General features: G+C 38.6%; 1 protein-coding gene across 10 annotated transcripts in view; it reads left to right on the top strand.

Moving 5' to 3' along the window:
* Positions 1-16820, top strand: part of MARCHF7 (membrane associated ring-CH-type finger 7) — a 37905-nt gene that overhangs the window by 8108 nt on the left and 12977 nt on the right. For 6 of the 10 annotated variants that reach the window (XR_004002644.1, XR_004002643.1, XM_030580350.1 and 3 more), the window contains 5 exons: positions 6598-6759; positions 8943-9114; positions 11458-11625; positions 14406-15516; positions 15793-15962. Coding sequence is in view for 8 of the 10 variants with exons in the window: in XM_030580350.1 (XP_030436210.1) it covers positions 6598-6759; positions 8943-9114; positions 11458-11625; positions 14406-15516; positions 15793-15962 (1783 nt within the window). In the remaining 2 variants the exon portion in view is untranslated. The remainder of the gene's footprint in view (positions 1-6597; positions 6760-8942; positions 9115-11457; positions 11626-14405; positions 15517-15792; positions 15963-16820) is intronic. The other 4 variants (XM_030580355.1, XM_030580357.1, XM_030580356.1 and 1 more) reach the window with 3 other exon arrangements.

Here is a 16820-nt window from a genome sequence, read left to right as displayed (position 1 = left end):
CAAAAGCAGGGAAGTTAAAAGTTAAGCCACCTAACAGTACATACCCTGTATTCCACTCACAAGCACACACCTAACCATTACCAAAAGTACCCTATACGATGACACTAGCTCTGCTTCCCTGCCTAGGGATGCCAGCCTATCATCCCCTCCTTCTACCCACAACCCTTTACCAAACTCCTCTCTCAAAACACAGACAACTACACCATCAAACATCCACAACTGCTGTTGATGGGGAGAAATAGTTGGGTAAAAGGACTCGTGCAGAAAGTTTAAAGGTAAGCAGAATTAGGGTTTTGGTAGGTGGTCAGTGGCATATATTTAGTTGCAATAATGGTAAGATGTGTGCCTCTGGGTGAAACAGTAGTTCTGTTGAATGGCTTAACTCTTTTTTGTGTTCGGTAGTCAGGGTTGCAATATGCATGCACCAAACAACTCAGTAGGTATTTTTAATATTTATACTGTAGCATTTGGAATCCCTAAGGCTTGGGTCTTAGTTGTGCTAGGCCATGTACAGGTGATTAAGAAACAGACCTCCTTTACCACAGAAGCAGTCCATAAAAAGAACATTTAGTTTTCTACCTTCCTCTCCTCATCCATCTCACCTTGAAGTCTTCAAAAGTACTCATTTCAGACAATTCTGACCTTTCCTTTGAGAGTCTACAGAAGTTACAGCCCTCCTCTACACATCTCTATTAAACTGTCCCCAAAAGCTTAGAGTTTGTTGTGCAATATATCTGTCCTAGCACTGCTCTTAAGACATTTTGGTTTACATTGAAATGGAGGCGTTGTCTTACAGTGGAAACTATAGAAGGAGACGAAAGTGTGGTTTGTTATGCTTCATCTTACCTTTTTGGTAATTTAGCAGCATTAAGACTCTATAAATAGAAGCACTCTGAAACATCTTTCAGAGCAAGAGAGTAACTAAAAGCAGACAACATATACAAGGAGGAGCTGGAAGGATCCAGGGCTTTACATTCTTTCCTAATTTGCGGCAGCTTATTTGTGATGGATGCATTTTGCAGAAACTATATAGGAACACATCTAATTAGTATTAAATATCACAGGTAGAGGGTTAGCATTGGATTTTTTTTTTTTTTTTTTTACACACACAAAGTTCTTAAATTGCTTGGGGGAGAAAGCAATGCTTAATTTATTAAACAAATTAAATCTTGCGGGCCATGATTTATGGTGTTAAAAGTAGCACAGTTGGTGGAGATTAAATCCCTTAACATGTTAAACTTTCTTAGGTGTAAACAAGAGAACAGATGCTTATTCAAGGCTAGCTGGGTCAGTTTGCCCTGGTCACTTGGGATCTGAACCCCTAAGCAACACCACTTGGCTCTTTGCTCCTTGAGTAACTGGGTCACATAAGTCTGAGTCTGCTCCAACAGTCAAACTAAGAAAGCAGGTCTTTTAGCATAGGCTCAGGCTCCAGAATCCAGAAGTCAGATGTTCAGTCCCTGCTGACTGTCCATCCAGGAACATTGTGTTACATAAGCCATTTCTTGAATTTAGTTTTCTGAGTGCTAGATCATTCAAGTTACCATGTATAGCTCAGTAGGTATATAGCCATGTATCTTTCCTACATTCCTGTCTTGTATACATGACTTTCCAGGCATATTGGATGCAGAGTATGGCTTATGCGTAGGTTAGAACATTTTCAACATGTTCACTCATACTAAGGCTTGAACTCCTGAGCTCTGCTGCTAGCTATACTACTGATTCATTACAGAGTCATGGATCAATCACTTGCCTCACTTCCCCTTAAAATAGGGATGATGCGTATGTCTCTACATGTAGAACCAACCATTTTATCAGTATTCATATGGTGCTGAAAACATATTAACATTTTTAGACAGGTTATTTCTAAACAAAATTAAACGATTTTAGTGATGACCTATTCAGTTTTTGCCCTTTCCTTGTTTAAATTGGAATACTATTCTTGATTTCATTGTAACACTCTAAGGTCTGAAATCCAGGGGCAAAGTCTACATTGTATGAATTTTGCACTGAGTGTCAATGAAACTTACTGCAGACTTCATGTGTTGGTACTTAGATACACCTCTACCCCAATATAATGTGAACCAATGTAACACTAATTCGGATATAAAGCAGTGCTCCGGGGGGGTGGATCTGCGCACTCTGGTGGATCGAAGCAAGTTCAATATAACACGTTTTCACTTATAATGCAGTAAGATGTTTTGGCTCTTGAGTACAGCGTTATATCAAGGTAGAGGTGTTTAGAGCCAAACTATCTCTGACAACAGTTTGTCTCTTCTCATGTGACCTCAGCTGTCTAAGGAATTTTAGGAGCAGATTCCAGTGTTGCTACAGGTACAGATTTCAAGTGAGCAGGTAAACTGAGTAAGATCATCCTGAATAAGTAGTAATAAATATAGCCAAATAGGAACAGAACTGACAGGTTTTTGTCACTTCAAGATTGAGTCTGAAACCTGACTCGAACAAATTACTACTAAGAGCTGCTGCAGCTGCATAATAAAATTTACCTTCAAAATGGGTTGCAGTGTCTTTTTAAAAAAAATTGGATAACAGGTAATGACCTTGGAATAGAATGGAAGTAAATTACACCCATACACAAAAATCTTCTTAAAACCAAAGAGCATTCATAATTGAAAAGCTTACCTCATAATAGGAAAATTAACTTCTCTTCTGATTTGTTCTGCCTTGCGAAGAGTTGGTATAGTGTAAATTTTAATGGAAGTAGCCAGTAATTTAAGACCATCCATATAGGTACTGTAGTTTTCCCAAGATTTCAAATAGATTTTACACTTGGAACTAAATTGGATGTTAACGGCCTATAGGCATGACATGGTTAACAGGCTAAAAATCAAGCCAAACAAAGATGCACTTGTATCCTCCAACTGTTTGAGGAAGAATGGAAATAATTTGACAGTAGTAAATGATCTCTGTGTAGTCTAAGTGTCACAGTCACCAGGCTAGTGCTCTGGAACTACTCCACACAAAGCCAGTCAAGACTCTGGTGTAGCATGCCTCCTCTCGGAGCGTATTTTTACCAGGGAAGAAGCTTCCTGGGTCTGACCTTGGAGCATTCAGCATCCCTTTCCTCCTTGTGTGCTTCCTGCAACAAGTCTGCCCAGGCAGGGCTCCTGGGGAAGCCAGAGGGCCGTGCACCACAACTTCTGCAGTGAGCCAGCTTGTAGAACAGAAGGGTTTCTTAGTTGACAGGAACACAGTAGAACAGAGCTTGCTATCACAGGTATCAGTGACTTTCGGCCAAGTCCATGGTGAGTCCTGGGCCAGACAGCCTGGACTCCCCCTCTTCCAGTCTCCCCAAGCAGGCTACCAGTGATCTGACCTCCAACATCCCCATTCCTCCTCCTCACCTTTTGTCCTGGAAGCAGGACAAAGATCACCTGGTCTCACACCCCTCCTGGGTCTCAGATTACAAAGTGCACTGGCCATAGCATACATAGCTGGGCAGCCTCACCTGCCCTGAAGGCCTCTGCAAAAGTTGCACCCATTTTCCCCCATCGAAATATTGGTGCAGTACACAGGGAAACAGGTACACACAGTATTAGTATAGGACAGTAAGACACATGCAGCCTAAGATGAATAAAACTCCACTTCATCACAGTAAGTGTCAGAAGAAGTTGGTTTTACATGATTTACAGTTTTAAATGTAAGACTATAAATGCAAGTTTGGTTTCTATTATACAAACCTTTCATAAAAGTTTTGCAAAACTTGCAAGCAAAAAATCTTAAATCACTTTCCTTTCCTACAAATAAGTTTTTTGTTTTTTTTTAAACTAAAGTGAGTTTCTGGGAGCAGCTTTTTTTTGACAAAGACACTGATTTTTGTGCTGCTTTTTAGGGCCTACTAAAACCACTTCCTTTGTTTAAGGAAAATAATTCTAAACCCCCCCCCCCCCCAATCTTTTTATGTAGTGTTCCTGCTTTACTCACTCACCATTCAGTTTGTTTGGACTGCATAGTATTTGTGAGAAACTAGGGTAGGACTGTTTGTTCAGCACCATAAAATAAGTGCTGTATGTCGTTTACACCAGCACTACATAAACTTAAGTGGGAACATAAGAGAAACTGCAACTTCTGGTTTTGGTAATGCAACAATTTGATTAAAAAAAAAAATCACAAATTCCAGCATCTTTCCTACTATACTGAGAAAAACCCTTTAACGGGAGTTCTTAAAATTAGGAAAAAATAAACCAAGACTTAAAGAACCCTTAAACACACACTCCAATCTTGGAGAACATTTTCTAAGATTTAGCCTTGAGATTGTGGTTAAACAGTTGCAAAAAAGAAATCAGAATACCCCTTTACAAAACTGTAAACACTAAAAAGTCTCTACCTTTGGACAGAGCATGGACAGTTTCTGTCCCAAATGTTGTATTGCCACCCTCAGTGCTGAAAATGTCATGAGCTGGAGGTCAAAGTGGCATTTTCGAGATTGTGTGAGAAGCCTGGGGACTAGAAATCTTAACATTAAAGCTGAAATTTTCAGGTTTTCATTAGCTGGAGGATAAAAGAAAAATATTGCAAGACTTGGCAAGAGGCAAGTGACATGCCTCAGTAGAAGTTATGAACACATGTAACTGACTTTTTACAAAAAAAAAGCACAGCTGTTTCTTAAAGTTGGATAATTTCTGGATTTCCCAGTTATGAGAATAGTTTGATTTTAAAAACTTAATTTTGAAATTAAAAGTATTTTAAAAAGTGATTCCAGAAGCTCATCACAAAAGGAATATTTAAAAGATTAAGCTTCCCATAGCCCTTTGAAATTATTTAAAGTGGATCTTAAAGAAAAGCTAATAAACTTTGTAATGTTTTACATATGGAAGTAAACATTACGGATATCTTTTAGAAGGAGTAGCTTAATAAAAAAAAAGGACATGATTTACTCCAGATATCTACATGGAATTTAACTTGTAGCATGAAGTTAACTTTCATACTCCATCTCCCTTGAGGAAAAAAGGCTGTCTTTCTATTTAAATAGATTGTCAGGTGTCATTAGAAATGGCATTTGATTTTACTCCTACTGAATTTATTGGAAGTTGCCTCTTAAGTGATGTTAATACGAAACCTCAAGAATGTTAACATTGTTAAAACCTTCTCTGTACTAGTTGATCAGAGTGCCTAGAAATACAAAGATAGTAATTTTTGTATATGTTCAGCTTTTCTCCAGAGTGTGATGTTCCAATCCTATTATCGTTAACTTCCCTATTTGTCCAGAATATGGACTGCAGCCTTTGAATGTGTTGGGAGGATGGAAATACAAGAGTCAAATTAGTTGCAGCTACTGCCATACACTAAACTTTCCCAGCAATTCGAAGAACATTTTGTACAGAAGTTATTCAGCCAGCAGTGTTTTGCAAAGCTCCCATACAGAACTGTCTTCAATATGCATGCCAAAATAGCTGTTTATAATTTCAGTCCTGTTGCGCAATGTCTGGTGAGTCAGCTACATAGATACCCAACTACTAAATTTTTTTCTCAGAAAGTAAACCCTCCCCCCCACAATGGTGATTGTTATGTTTTGCTTCCAGATGGCACTGTAGGCCTTCTTTGGTAGGGCTCCATATAATTGCACTAGAGTTGGGTAGCAAACCTACAAAGTGAAACTTCTCTAATGTATTCCCTGAGCAAGGGGATGGAGAGTCAGGATGCTATCTTTTACTCCTCTGTAGAATATATTTGAGGAAATATCAGAGAGAAGTAAGGAGAAGAGAGGCAGCAGAATAGGAGGGAAATGGTTGTGGCCTGTAAAGAAACAAGAATAAAGTGAATTTGACAGATGTTATGTGAAGTGTTCTTACAGTAACAGCATTGGTTTACTTTGCTAATAAGCCACATTACCAATTTAGTTGACACACTGCCCTCCCTTGTTTCATCTGTTTTGTTCGGGCAGGGTTTCTTTTAATCAGTGTGCTATTCTGTTAGTTCTTGAGAGTGGCAAAAAATGCAATTCATCATCCTGTTCGGTGTTAAGGTGAACCAAACAAGTGTAGTTTTGTCCTCTACTACTGCTTTGGTGTAGAAGATGCTCTGTGTCTTGTGTTTAAGAAAAAAAACAAGTGTTTCTGCAGAATAGGAATAGTCGTGTCACACCACAGGAAACTTGAACTTAAAAGTTCCTCTTTCCTACCCTCAGATGATGAGAGAGGGGTGTAGAGACTTCAGCTTCCTTAAACTGACAGAGTTCTGCAGTTTGGGTTACAGCTGCATGTGTGACAACTATTCACATCTTCCAGCAGAAGGTTTGGGTCCTTGCTTCTCTCAGTACAAAAATCCATTAATAACTTAATGTCAGGGAGGAATCTGAGGCAGCAGAAAAATGAGAAACTAATTCTCTACCTCCTTTCCCACCCTTCCAAAAATTACTAACAAAACAAAGCCCACAAACCTTTGCTTAGCAATTCTTCTTAGATTGATCACCTATAGCTTAAGTCCAAAACACTTAAAGATGGAGTGGCCTGCTTTAATTTTGAAGTTTCCTGACTCTTGGTGCCACCATCGTAATATGTACTCAGTCTTCACAGAGCATGACTAAAAAGGCCATTTTTTTTTTTAAAAGTTACATGTAATATGCATGTTCTCTAGGAATCCAATCTGTTGCATAGTTCCAGTAGAGTCTGGGGAATTGGAGAAAGAGGAGAAGCTCATGAAACTCCTTGGAAGCTTACTAGTTCCTCTCCAACTCGCTACTCGGGGACACTTGATCGTCCATGGTCTGGAAGATTTTTGGGAAGCAGAAGCAGATTGGTGAGATTTGATAATATATAAAAATATATGGGAAACAGAGGTTTTAACTTACAAATCTTCCAGGTCAAAAAACCCGCTAGTAGGAATCCGCTGCTATGATGCTTAAAATAAGTTTGGTAGACTCAAGTTAAGAGTGAGGGGGGAGGATGGGAAAGAAGAGGACTGGAGTTGTTAACAGACATTTATACAGCAATTATAAGAGAATGATGTGAATTAGATTTGTTTTAGATTAGTTTACAAATAAATAGTTAAGGCTAAGATTTTCATGGGCAAACAAAAATTCACAGAAGCTGTGACTTTTGCTGCTGCAGCTCCATGGTTTCTCCTGCTGCCATGGTGGCTGGGAGCTGCAGGGTCCCCCATCCCTGCATGTGAGGCTGTCATCTGTCACTGGAACCCTGAGGAGGCTGTTGCCTGTTGCAGGAACCCACAGGGGGACCTTGAGGAGACTGTTGCCTTGTTGCTGGAACCCTGCTGGTTGCATACTTTTAAAATGGAAGCTGACATTTAATTGTGACTCTAGGAACGGGGGCCTGAAGTGTCTGCCTTCATCTGGGCCTGGTCTCCCCACAGAATTGAAGCTTGCTATTTATGACATTTTATGCACAATACTGAAGTCAAATGTTTTAAAAAAGTTAGCAGTAAGTCAGGACATTGGACAAGCCATAGAAAGGTCTGTGGCCTCTTAAAATAGTAAATATTTGGAAACTTTGCCAAGAGAGAACAAGTTTAAACAGGGTTTCTTGCACCAATTTAAAAAGGTGAAGGTAGTCAGAGTGGGTGAGAAAACAAATGTGGGGCTGCCAACCTTCAAGGGAAATAATGGTGAAAGACTGTGCATGTAGTCAAAGTGCAAACTTCCTGTGCTTATAAGAGGCCTGTCCCTGTAGTTAGTAGGCACTGCAGGCTTTTCAAATTTTTTTCTTAAAATTTGTTTTTTCCCTAAAGTGACTTGAGCTGCAGTGCAAAGGAATGTTGTACCACACAGTACTTTCTGAAATTGTTGTTTTTAGATTAGCTTCATTGAGCAATGTGTGTGATTCAGTCTGATTGCTAAACAGGGTTATGAGTCCTGTTTTGTATTTGGTTTGGGAAGCTAGTTTCTACTTTTTTTTTTAAAAATGACAGGGAGGAGAAATGTCTAGTACAGCTCCCCGTCATAAAAAGTAAGAGCAGGTGCTTTGCATAAACCCTATATAAAAAAAGCTTTTTCTTAACTCTCTTCAAATACATTTTGAATTGTGATTTATAGGGAGGATCTCCAGTAATTAGGACAGGAAGGTAAAGTATCAAGGCAAATTGTAACTGGCTGACCCATGAAGTTATGTTGTTCTGGTTACACAAATCTTAGTAAAACTATACATGTATGCCTCATTTCCTCAGTGCTCATGATTTTCTCTCTTAACTTGTATTAGTGACTAGCAGTCAATTGTGATCTACTGCTGAACATGTAACTTGCGGTTCAGTGTTATGACAAGTTATAAGCAACATTTTATCCATGCTCTTGGTCTTCAGAAGCAAGAGAGTTAACTGCTAGCCTAAACCTATAAGTTTAGGTTGCTAAAACAGATATTTTTCCCAAATTAAAAATACGATGAGTATTAAAAGATGGAATTGAGCCATTAAAGCTATTAACTGTAAAGGCTATTATGATCTTTACTGTCTTTTAAAAATGTAGACAATATGAAAAAAAACACTTTGCTGTGACACCTTCATGTATTCAAACATGGCTTAGTGACAATGTTCTGCATCTCAGAAGGAAATGCTTTTCAGTGTTACAAAACAGGTAGTGTAGTGGGGAAGGGAGTTCTTAAGAAAAATTGATTAAACCCTGGGGTTGGAAGGAGAGGTTGGCAGGGGAAAAGGAGGAGTTAATTAAGGCTACTGGCATAAGACCTAAAATACAGCTAAAGGACTATTTTTACTGAATCCTTTTAACTGTTTAACCAAGTCATATGCTTACTCTGATGTATATTAGCAGCTTTTCTATAGCACTCATAGTATCTGTGTACCTTTTCCACATTAATTTGCTTATAAAAACAGTCAGTGCAAATTGTCTTGCAGACTTTACCTATAAAAGCCAGCTTTAAAATATCTACTTGTATATGGCTAGAAGCAGCTTGGTAAAAAGCTTATGAAAGTTTCACTTAAGTTTTTATTTATTTATTTTTTTAAACACTCAGTCCACATCTGCCTCCTCTCCTCTTTCATCTACTTGGTATGGTGAATCCGAGAGAACTCAGGGAGCACACTCAAGACTACATAACCAGCAGCGGGATAGTGATTCAAAGAGACCTAAGCTTTCCTATACATCTACCTCTTCTGTGAGAAGTAATGGCTTAAATACAGTTTCAGGTAAGAGATGCATTACTAGTGCTAAATAATATATATAAAATGTAGTTCTGAACATCAAGCTTTTACCAAGTTGTAAATATCCACTGATAGTTTTGAATCTAAGTATTTAAAGCCTCTCAAACTTTAAAGTAGAAACAAAGTTTTCACAATTTTGTTATCTTTATCAGTCTCTAGGAAAATATTAACTTAGTGTTTTGAAGAGACCACTGTATTAAAAAAATCACTTATTTCAGTAGAAAACATTCCTATTTAAAGGTGAATGGAGTGACTAAGATAGGACTCTGACATTTTGGTTAAGGAAGAAAGTCTGCAGCTGTTTACGGATGCAGTTTGACACTAAAATTTAACAGGTACGCAAGAGCAGTAGGGCATGTGGGAGCAAATTCTTCCCTGTATCCTAGCTCTGCCTTTCACACAACCCTGAATATCCCAGCTGGCTGAAGTACTATGGGTAGAGGTGGAGCTAGAAGCAGAATCATCTTTTTTTTTTTAGCATGGGCTAAAGGTGCCCATCTTTACAACAGAGTTTTCAAGCCAGTATTAAACAACATGGAGCTGATATGATTTTAGATTGTTAGGAGAATGCTTAATCTAACTACCGTTGGAGTTAAGGTTGTAAATATGTATCTAGAATGTGTCTGTGGGGTGGGCATAGAATTTAATACTCAGTTTAAGTGTAGCAGCTAAAACTAAAGTTGAAGGTAAATCTAAAAAGAATTAGAAAGTTATGAAGATACCAAACAACCTGAAGTATGATCTTATTACTCTATCTTCTCTACTCAATATTTGCATATCTTCAGAACAGATTATGAATTGCATGCCATACAGCATCCTCTCAGACATTAATAAGTTTACCCTCAAATCTTAGTACACGTATGCCACTGACTCTATTTACTCTGCTTTGAGAAGACCAAGAGTTCTCCTCTTACTCTTCATATAAACTAGATTTCATTTTAGCCTTTATCTTATCTTCCCAATATACTTCTGTCAAGTCAGATATGGAGTCATTTTAAAACCATGTATATTCCCTGTTGCTGTCTTCAGTGCTTTGATTCCCAGCAGCTATAGAAACATTAGCTTGTGCCTACATCCAAGGTTATACAACTTAACCGAAGATGGATGTGATTTAAGGTGGCTTCAGCCAAAAGTGAGAAGCGATAGTATGGATTTTAAGAAGGTCACAGAAACCAGGGATCCTGGCCAAACCACCAAGATATCAGAGGTTTGATGTATCACACTGACCTTACATAGGAGAGAATAATGGGGCAGAGTTAAATTGGCTTGGGGTACTTGGGTTGTTTTGCCATACTTCACAGTATTTTAGAATTGTGGGTCTGGTAGGGTTGTTGTAAGCTTATAATGTTAAGAAAAATCCAGTGTTAAACACAATGAAAGTGTTCTGTTAAGACTTTCTTCTTGTATAGAAATCTGTATACACCACTTTATATCCTGCTGAACACTGGCAATTTAACAAAATGATTGGATTCTACTACCTTGCTCCCCACCTCCACTTTGATAATACATTGTATATTCAGTACAACTCATGGAATCATTGACCATCTCTGCTTTTTGCGGTCAGGTGGGAACTGCAAGAAACCACAAGTGATTACAGATTCTGATCTTACAAACCCCTTTGCACGTAGAAATGTCCATTGTAATCTGGAGTTTTGCCCAAAGGATTGAGACAATTACTACACTGACTTGCTTTCAGATGAATGGGCTGGTGCCCTCATTTGAAAACTCTTGACTGGTGACAGAAAACAAAATGGAGAAGGCAAAGGCTCTCTTTGTATAGTATTGATGCTTTGCAGCACATGTTTGTAATGCAGCTTCAGAACAGTATTTGGTGTAAATAGTGAAATAGCTACTCATAATAAAGCAACATTAAAGGTCTAAGGAATATTTGATCCTTGCTTTTTTAGATTTGGCTGGTCCTCAGACTTGAAGTAGTGTGTGTTGTTAAACTGTATTTCATTCAAAAATAGTATAACCAATGTTTAAAAGAGCCACTGAAGAGCACATTTCTTAGACCAAATCTGAAATACCTATCTCCTGCTTAGATGCTGAAGCTGTTACAAAAAAATAAAATTGAAAAACCACTTGCCATTTAAAAAACTTTTTTTGTACTGTGAACAAGAGCAGTTCAATTTTTTTTCAATTACTCATGGACTGAGAAAGTGTTCTGAGAAAACAAGTTTTAAGAAGCCCCTTTAGTATCAGGGCAATTATGTTGTAATACACCCAAGCAAATCAGCTGTTTGAGTAAAACTGGTATTGATACTTTTGTGATAGTTTAAAAATTTCAGTATCAGTAAAATTAATACAGAGTTCTTTTGTTTTTAGATTCCTCCTGGAGGTATAATCAGGTTCCTAGATCTTCGTCAGTGGTACTCAGTTCTCTGGGAACTGAGCTAGTGAGAGAGAGGAGAGAGCTAGAAAGGAGAACAGATCCATCTGTTAGTAGTCTTGTGGATTATAGTCACAGGAATGGTGACTTTACATCTTCAGCATGTATGTATTATGCAGCTGAAAGCTTGGAAATACATAGGTTGTGTGTTTAACTGTGTTATTCCTTTAATGTTTCATGTCACATGTAAAAATCTAACAAATCTATTTTAATTTATAGCCTGTTGGTCCTCTTAAGTCAACTGGTCAAATATATGGATAAGAGTTGAGCTTACTGTCTAATTGCTGAACAGTTCTATCTAGATTCTGGTTTGAAAATGCCTTGTATGTATTTAAATATTTACACCAAGCTGCAGGGATTTGTTGAACTGAGCTCTATGTTAGTGAAAGATTATATTGCCAGCAAATTTTCAGCAAACCTCTCTGCTCCCTCAACTTCTCAGCCTTTTCCAATGAGAGGTTTGTTTAACTTCATAAGTGTTCCCCAGTGGATGGAGAATAAGTATAAACAAGGTTATTTGACTAAGATATCTATACACAGTGTCCCTCTTTCCTAACTGGTCTCTTGCCTGAGAGTGGATCAGCTCAGATCTCTCACATATAGCCCATTTACCTGCCCAGAGGTTTCCACCATGAATCTTTGCAAGAGGAGAATGTGTTGAGAAAACAAGTGCAGAACTAAAGTTACAAGTGAGTAGCTGTTGGCAAATGGAGTGCACACACAATCAGCTTGAGAGACTTACCTATAAGCAAAGAGTTTTATAAAAAACTTAACACAGACTAATATGACTTTGGGGTTCAAAACAATCTTTGGACTTGAATATTAAGTAGAGAGTATATTTTTAACAGAATCACATAATCCTTATGCTGGCTTTCTGGTTTGCCTTTCACACTTTCTTCCTCTTTAAGCTGTTTTGGCCTTGTAGAGCTACCCTAACCTATCCAAGGAAAGGCTCCTCACATATCCTTATCTTACCTAGTTCACCAGTGCTTTAATGGCATCTTCATGCAAAACTCTGCAGAATCCCCATTCTCATGGGTAAGGGAAAAGGAAAGATATAGGCCCTTATTCTGCATTGTGATCTGAGTAGTCTACTGTGCCTGCATAAAGACTCTTTCAGGTCAGTGGGGCTTCCTGCATGTACAGATCACAACATAAGTTGGGTGCCTTAGTGTCCAAGGAAAGGAGCTCTATTTCCCTGCCAGTGGTAGTTTAGCATTTAATAGCATAGAAAGCTTGTTATGGCCACAGCTGTGCAAGGAGAGCTATTCAGAAGGATCCCTGCACCTGTGCAGAACTACTTACTTCAGAAGGGTTCTGCCTGTGCAGTTCTCCTTCCAGTTTCAGAGCCTGTGTATCATGAAATGTCATGCAGTGGATCAAAATGCTATACTAAACAGGGAAACATTTGACTCCAGTTAATAAATTCCATTTTTAAAAAACAAGGAAGCAAAATAGTTTGTTTCCTTACCTGGTTGCTTCTCTGTTCCTCCTTTTTTAAAAAGATTTACTTTCTCCCAACCTTTTTTAACTCTAAGGAAGGAGGCTATCTATCTTCAGCTGTGGCTGCTGGTCTTTTGGGTCTCAGACATAAAACAGGAACCCTGGTTCAGCTGCTGTAATGTCAAAGAAGTTGCCCCAGGAGTTAAATCCTTGTTGTGGCTGCACTCTGAAGACAAGCTGCAGGATCTGAAGAAATCATGCATCCAAAGAAGCAGCAGATGGATGCCCGGGAGGGGGCACAAGCAAATTAGAGGACTCAAGAATAACATTTTAATTGGCTGGCTGGATCATATGACTCTGTTGAGCCAATTGACATCTGGATAGCAAACTGAGCAACTGCTAGCAATAATACTAAATAATTAGTCATATGATCCTGTCTGAGCCAATTGGATGGTTGAGCCATTGAACAGTGAAATAGATTTTGAAGAGTCAGAGTTGTTAATGAAAGTCAATGTTAGTAATATACTTGCTAGTTAACAGTTACTCTTAGCATAACTTTTTTTACTGAGGGATTATTGAAATTTTGGGTTGTTGTGTTGGGGTTTTTTTTAACTGTATTGGAGATATTTGAGCATTTTGTTAAACAAGATGCTCTCTTTTTTCACTGCATCTGATTATCATTCATATTGAAGTTGTAGTACATTTTAAGATCTCTAACTGAAGCTATTACTACTAAACTTAGTCAGTAGCGGCCACATAACCTTTGAGTAGTTTTTGAAACTACAGTTTTTGTTGTCTCTTGTTTTCAGGTGTAGTTGGGATTAAGTATTCTACAAAGCTCTTATACTCCTTTTTTTTAATACTGTAACTATATCTGAATGCCTTTATTTTGAGAGAGGAGAAAATATGCTTTATCTGTAAATTCTGCATTCTAGACGTATTTTAATGACTGTTACATTTGTCACTGAAATTATTAGACTGATCTGAATATTTACTTCAAAAGGCCCAAACTGGTTGGCGATTGAAGAACAGGTATTGAATAGAATACTGTTTATATATGCAATTTGCTATTAAATAAGTATTGTGCTTACATAATGTTGGTTGACAGATACTATTTTTAATGTTCATTAACTTGATCCCTCCATACAAAGAATGCTGAATCATAAGGTGGTAGTTTGAATAAAATACAGATGAGGATTGTGGGGTATGTGCATCTGCTATTGACTTAATAAACTGGTTTCAGTTTATCTGGAATCTACTTAATAATGTAATCCTGTTCACCAAGAGAACAGTACTCAATTTAGACTGTCTACAACCTATCTTCCCAACTTTTAAAGTCTTTAAAAGTGAGTACAACATAACCCTAGACTCACTGTAATTGAGTTGGATAACTTTTAGATGACACTGTACACTGTCTCTTTCTCCAATTCTTCCATTGTAGATCTTCAGGATAGACCTGCCTCTTCATATGCACAGGGAGCGAGACCAAAAGATAATTCATTGAGCACTTTGAGGCTGAATACGTCCATGAACCGCCAGTTGCCTTCTGAACATGACTCATCTTTATTCTCTGGAGTCTCTGGCAGGAGCTCTTCAAGATCTAACTATTCTACAAGGGAAACGGAATCTTCCCAAAGGAATATACAGCCAGAGTTTACCCACATTGCCATTAGAGATGAAATTCCCTCCACAAGCAGCACTGAAAGAGTTGCGTCTCAAAGGTCACTTAGTGAGCCTCCAGCAGATACTGAAGGAAGGCGTACAACTAGACAATTACTATCTCGTTTAGCTTCAAGTATGTCATCTACATTTTTCTCACGGAGGTCTAGCCAAGACTCATTAAATGCAAGATCATCAGATTCTGAAGATTCATGTGTAGTCCCAAGAGTTCAAACTTCAACCCAATCTAGCACTAATGCAACTGCACGTCCTGAAGTTCCAGGCATTCAGACACCTGAAACTTCTCAGGGATTTAGCTTCCTTAGACGAAGATGGGGCTTATCAGGTGTTTCACAGAATCATAGTTCTGATTCAGATGCTGAAAGTTACAGACAAGAGCCTGAAAGTAGAAATACAGGATCCTGGTTATCATCATCTCTAAGAAATAGATGTACACCTCTGTTCTCCAGAAGAAGGCGAGAAGGAAGAGATGAATCTGCAAGAACCTCTACCTCTGAAACACCTGCTAGATCACTGCACCTCTTTAGGAGAAGAGAGTCTAGCGAAGAGACTCCTCTTGAAGCACAGAGCAGCTCCCCTGGGGCTGCTGCCAACAGACCACCAACACCAGCAGTATCTAGCAGTCCTACAACTACTGCTTCCACATCAGATGCATCTCACAGTAGAAGTAGTTCTGGAATATCAGGAATTCTTCCCGGCTCTTTATTCCGGTTTGCAGTGCCCCCAGCATTAGGGAGCAGCATATCTGACAATGTTATGATAACAGTAGATATTATTCCCTCCGGTTGGAATCAACCTGATGGAGAAGAAAGTGACAAGTCTAAAATATTACCTTCAAGAGATCCTGAAAGACTCCAGAAAATTAAAGAGAGGTAAATCAATATGATATTCCTAGTCAATAAAACATAGCTGAATGGGTTAATAGACTTAATGAGACTTTTCTGTAAAGTTTATTTAAAGGGGCCTCTTATTTTGAGATAGTTGCAGTTCAATTCTTTGGCACCTAAAATGTCACTTATTTTCAAACTTGTTTTAAACTCCTTTTTCAGGTTTGAGAACTATTTGTCAAAGGGATTAAAATTTGGAAAAAATGCCATATACATGTAGCTTTCATCTCTATTTGAAAAAACTGCTTTCTTCCTACTCAGCCTCCTGTTAGAGGACACTGAAGAGGAGGAAGGTGATTTATGTAGAATCTGCCAGATGTCATCGGCATCTTCTACCAACCTCTTAATAGAGCCATGCAAATGCACTGGAAGTCTGCAATATGTTCATCAGGAATGCATGAAAAAATGGCTGCAGTCCAAGATTAATTCTGGTAAGGTAGACCTTTTTAGAACAAGTTCTTCTCTTGATTAAATGAAAGATGTGGTGTTGGAATGACTAACTATTGCAGTAAAAATCATACAATCTTGGGAAGTCATTTGATTTGTTGAATGTGGAAAACAGTTGGAGACAAACCAAGAGAAGCATGGAAATTCTGAAAGTATACCTGGCAATCCTAGTTTGTCTTTTATACATGTAATTTTCAAAGTACCCCAAAATGCTTGGGGATTTGATTCAGTTTCTGGTGTTGCTTGGATTTACTAGTAAGATGGTGTAACTACAATGTATTTTTTTCTTTGTTAAAATACCTTACATTTTGATGTTTTCTTCAGTAGTATGGGGGGAGAGGTAGATACTCTGGAGGGTAGGGATAGGTTCCGGAGTGACCTAGTCATATTGGAGGATTGGGCAAAAATAAATCTGAGGTTCAACAAGGACAAATACAGAGTCTTGCACTTAGGATGGAAGAATCCCATGCACTGCTACAGGCTGGGGACTGACTGGTTTAAGCAGCAGTTCTATGGAAAAGGACCTGGGGATTACAGTGGATGAGAAGCTAGATATGAGTCAAGAGTGTGCCCTTGTTGCCAAGAAGGCTAATGGCATATTGGGCTGCATTAGTAGGAGTGTTGTCAACAGATAGAGAGAGGATTATTCCCCCCTGTTCAGCAGTGGTGAGGCCACATCTGGAGTACTGTGTCCAGTTTTGGGCCCCACATTACAGAAAGGATGTGGACAAATTGGGGAGAGTCCAGCAGAGGGGCAACGAAAACGATTAGAGGGGTGGGGCCCATGACTTATGACAAGAGGCTGAGGGAACTGGGTTATTTAGTCTGCAGAAGAGAAGAGT

This window comes from Gopherus evgoodei, chromosome 11 (assembly GCF_007399415.2).
Source record: "Gopherus evgoodei ecotype Sinaloan lineage chromosome 11, rGopEvg1_v1.p, whole genome shotgun sequence".
NCBI lineage: Eukaryota > Metazoa > Chordata > Testudines > Testudinidae > Gopherus > Gopherus evgoodei.
This window is presented reverse-complemented; position numbering and strand designations above follow the sequence as displayed.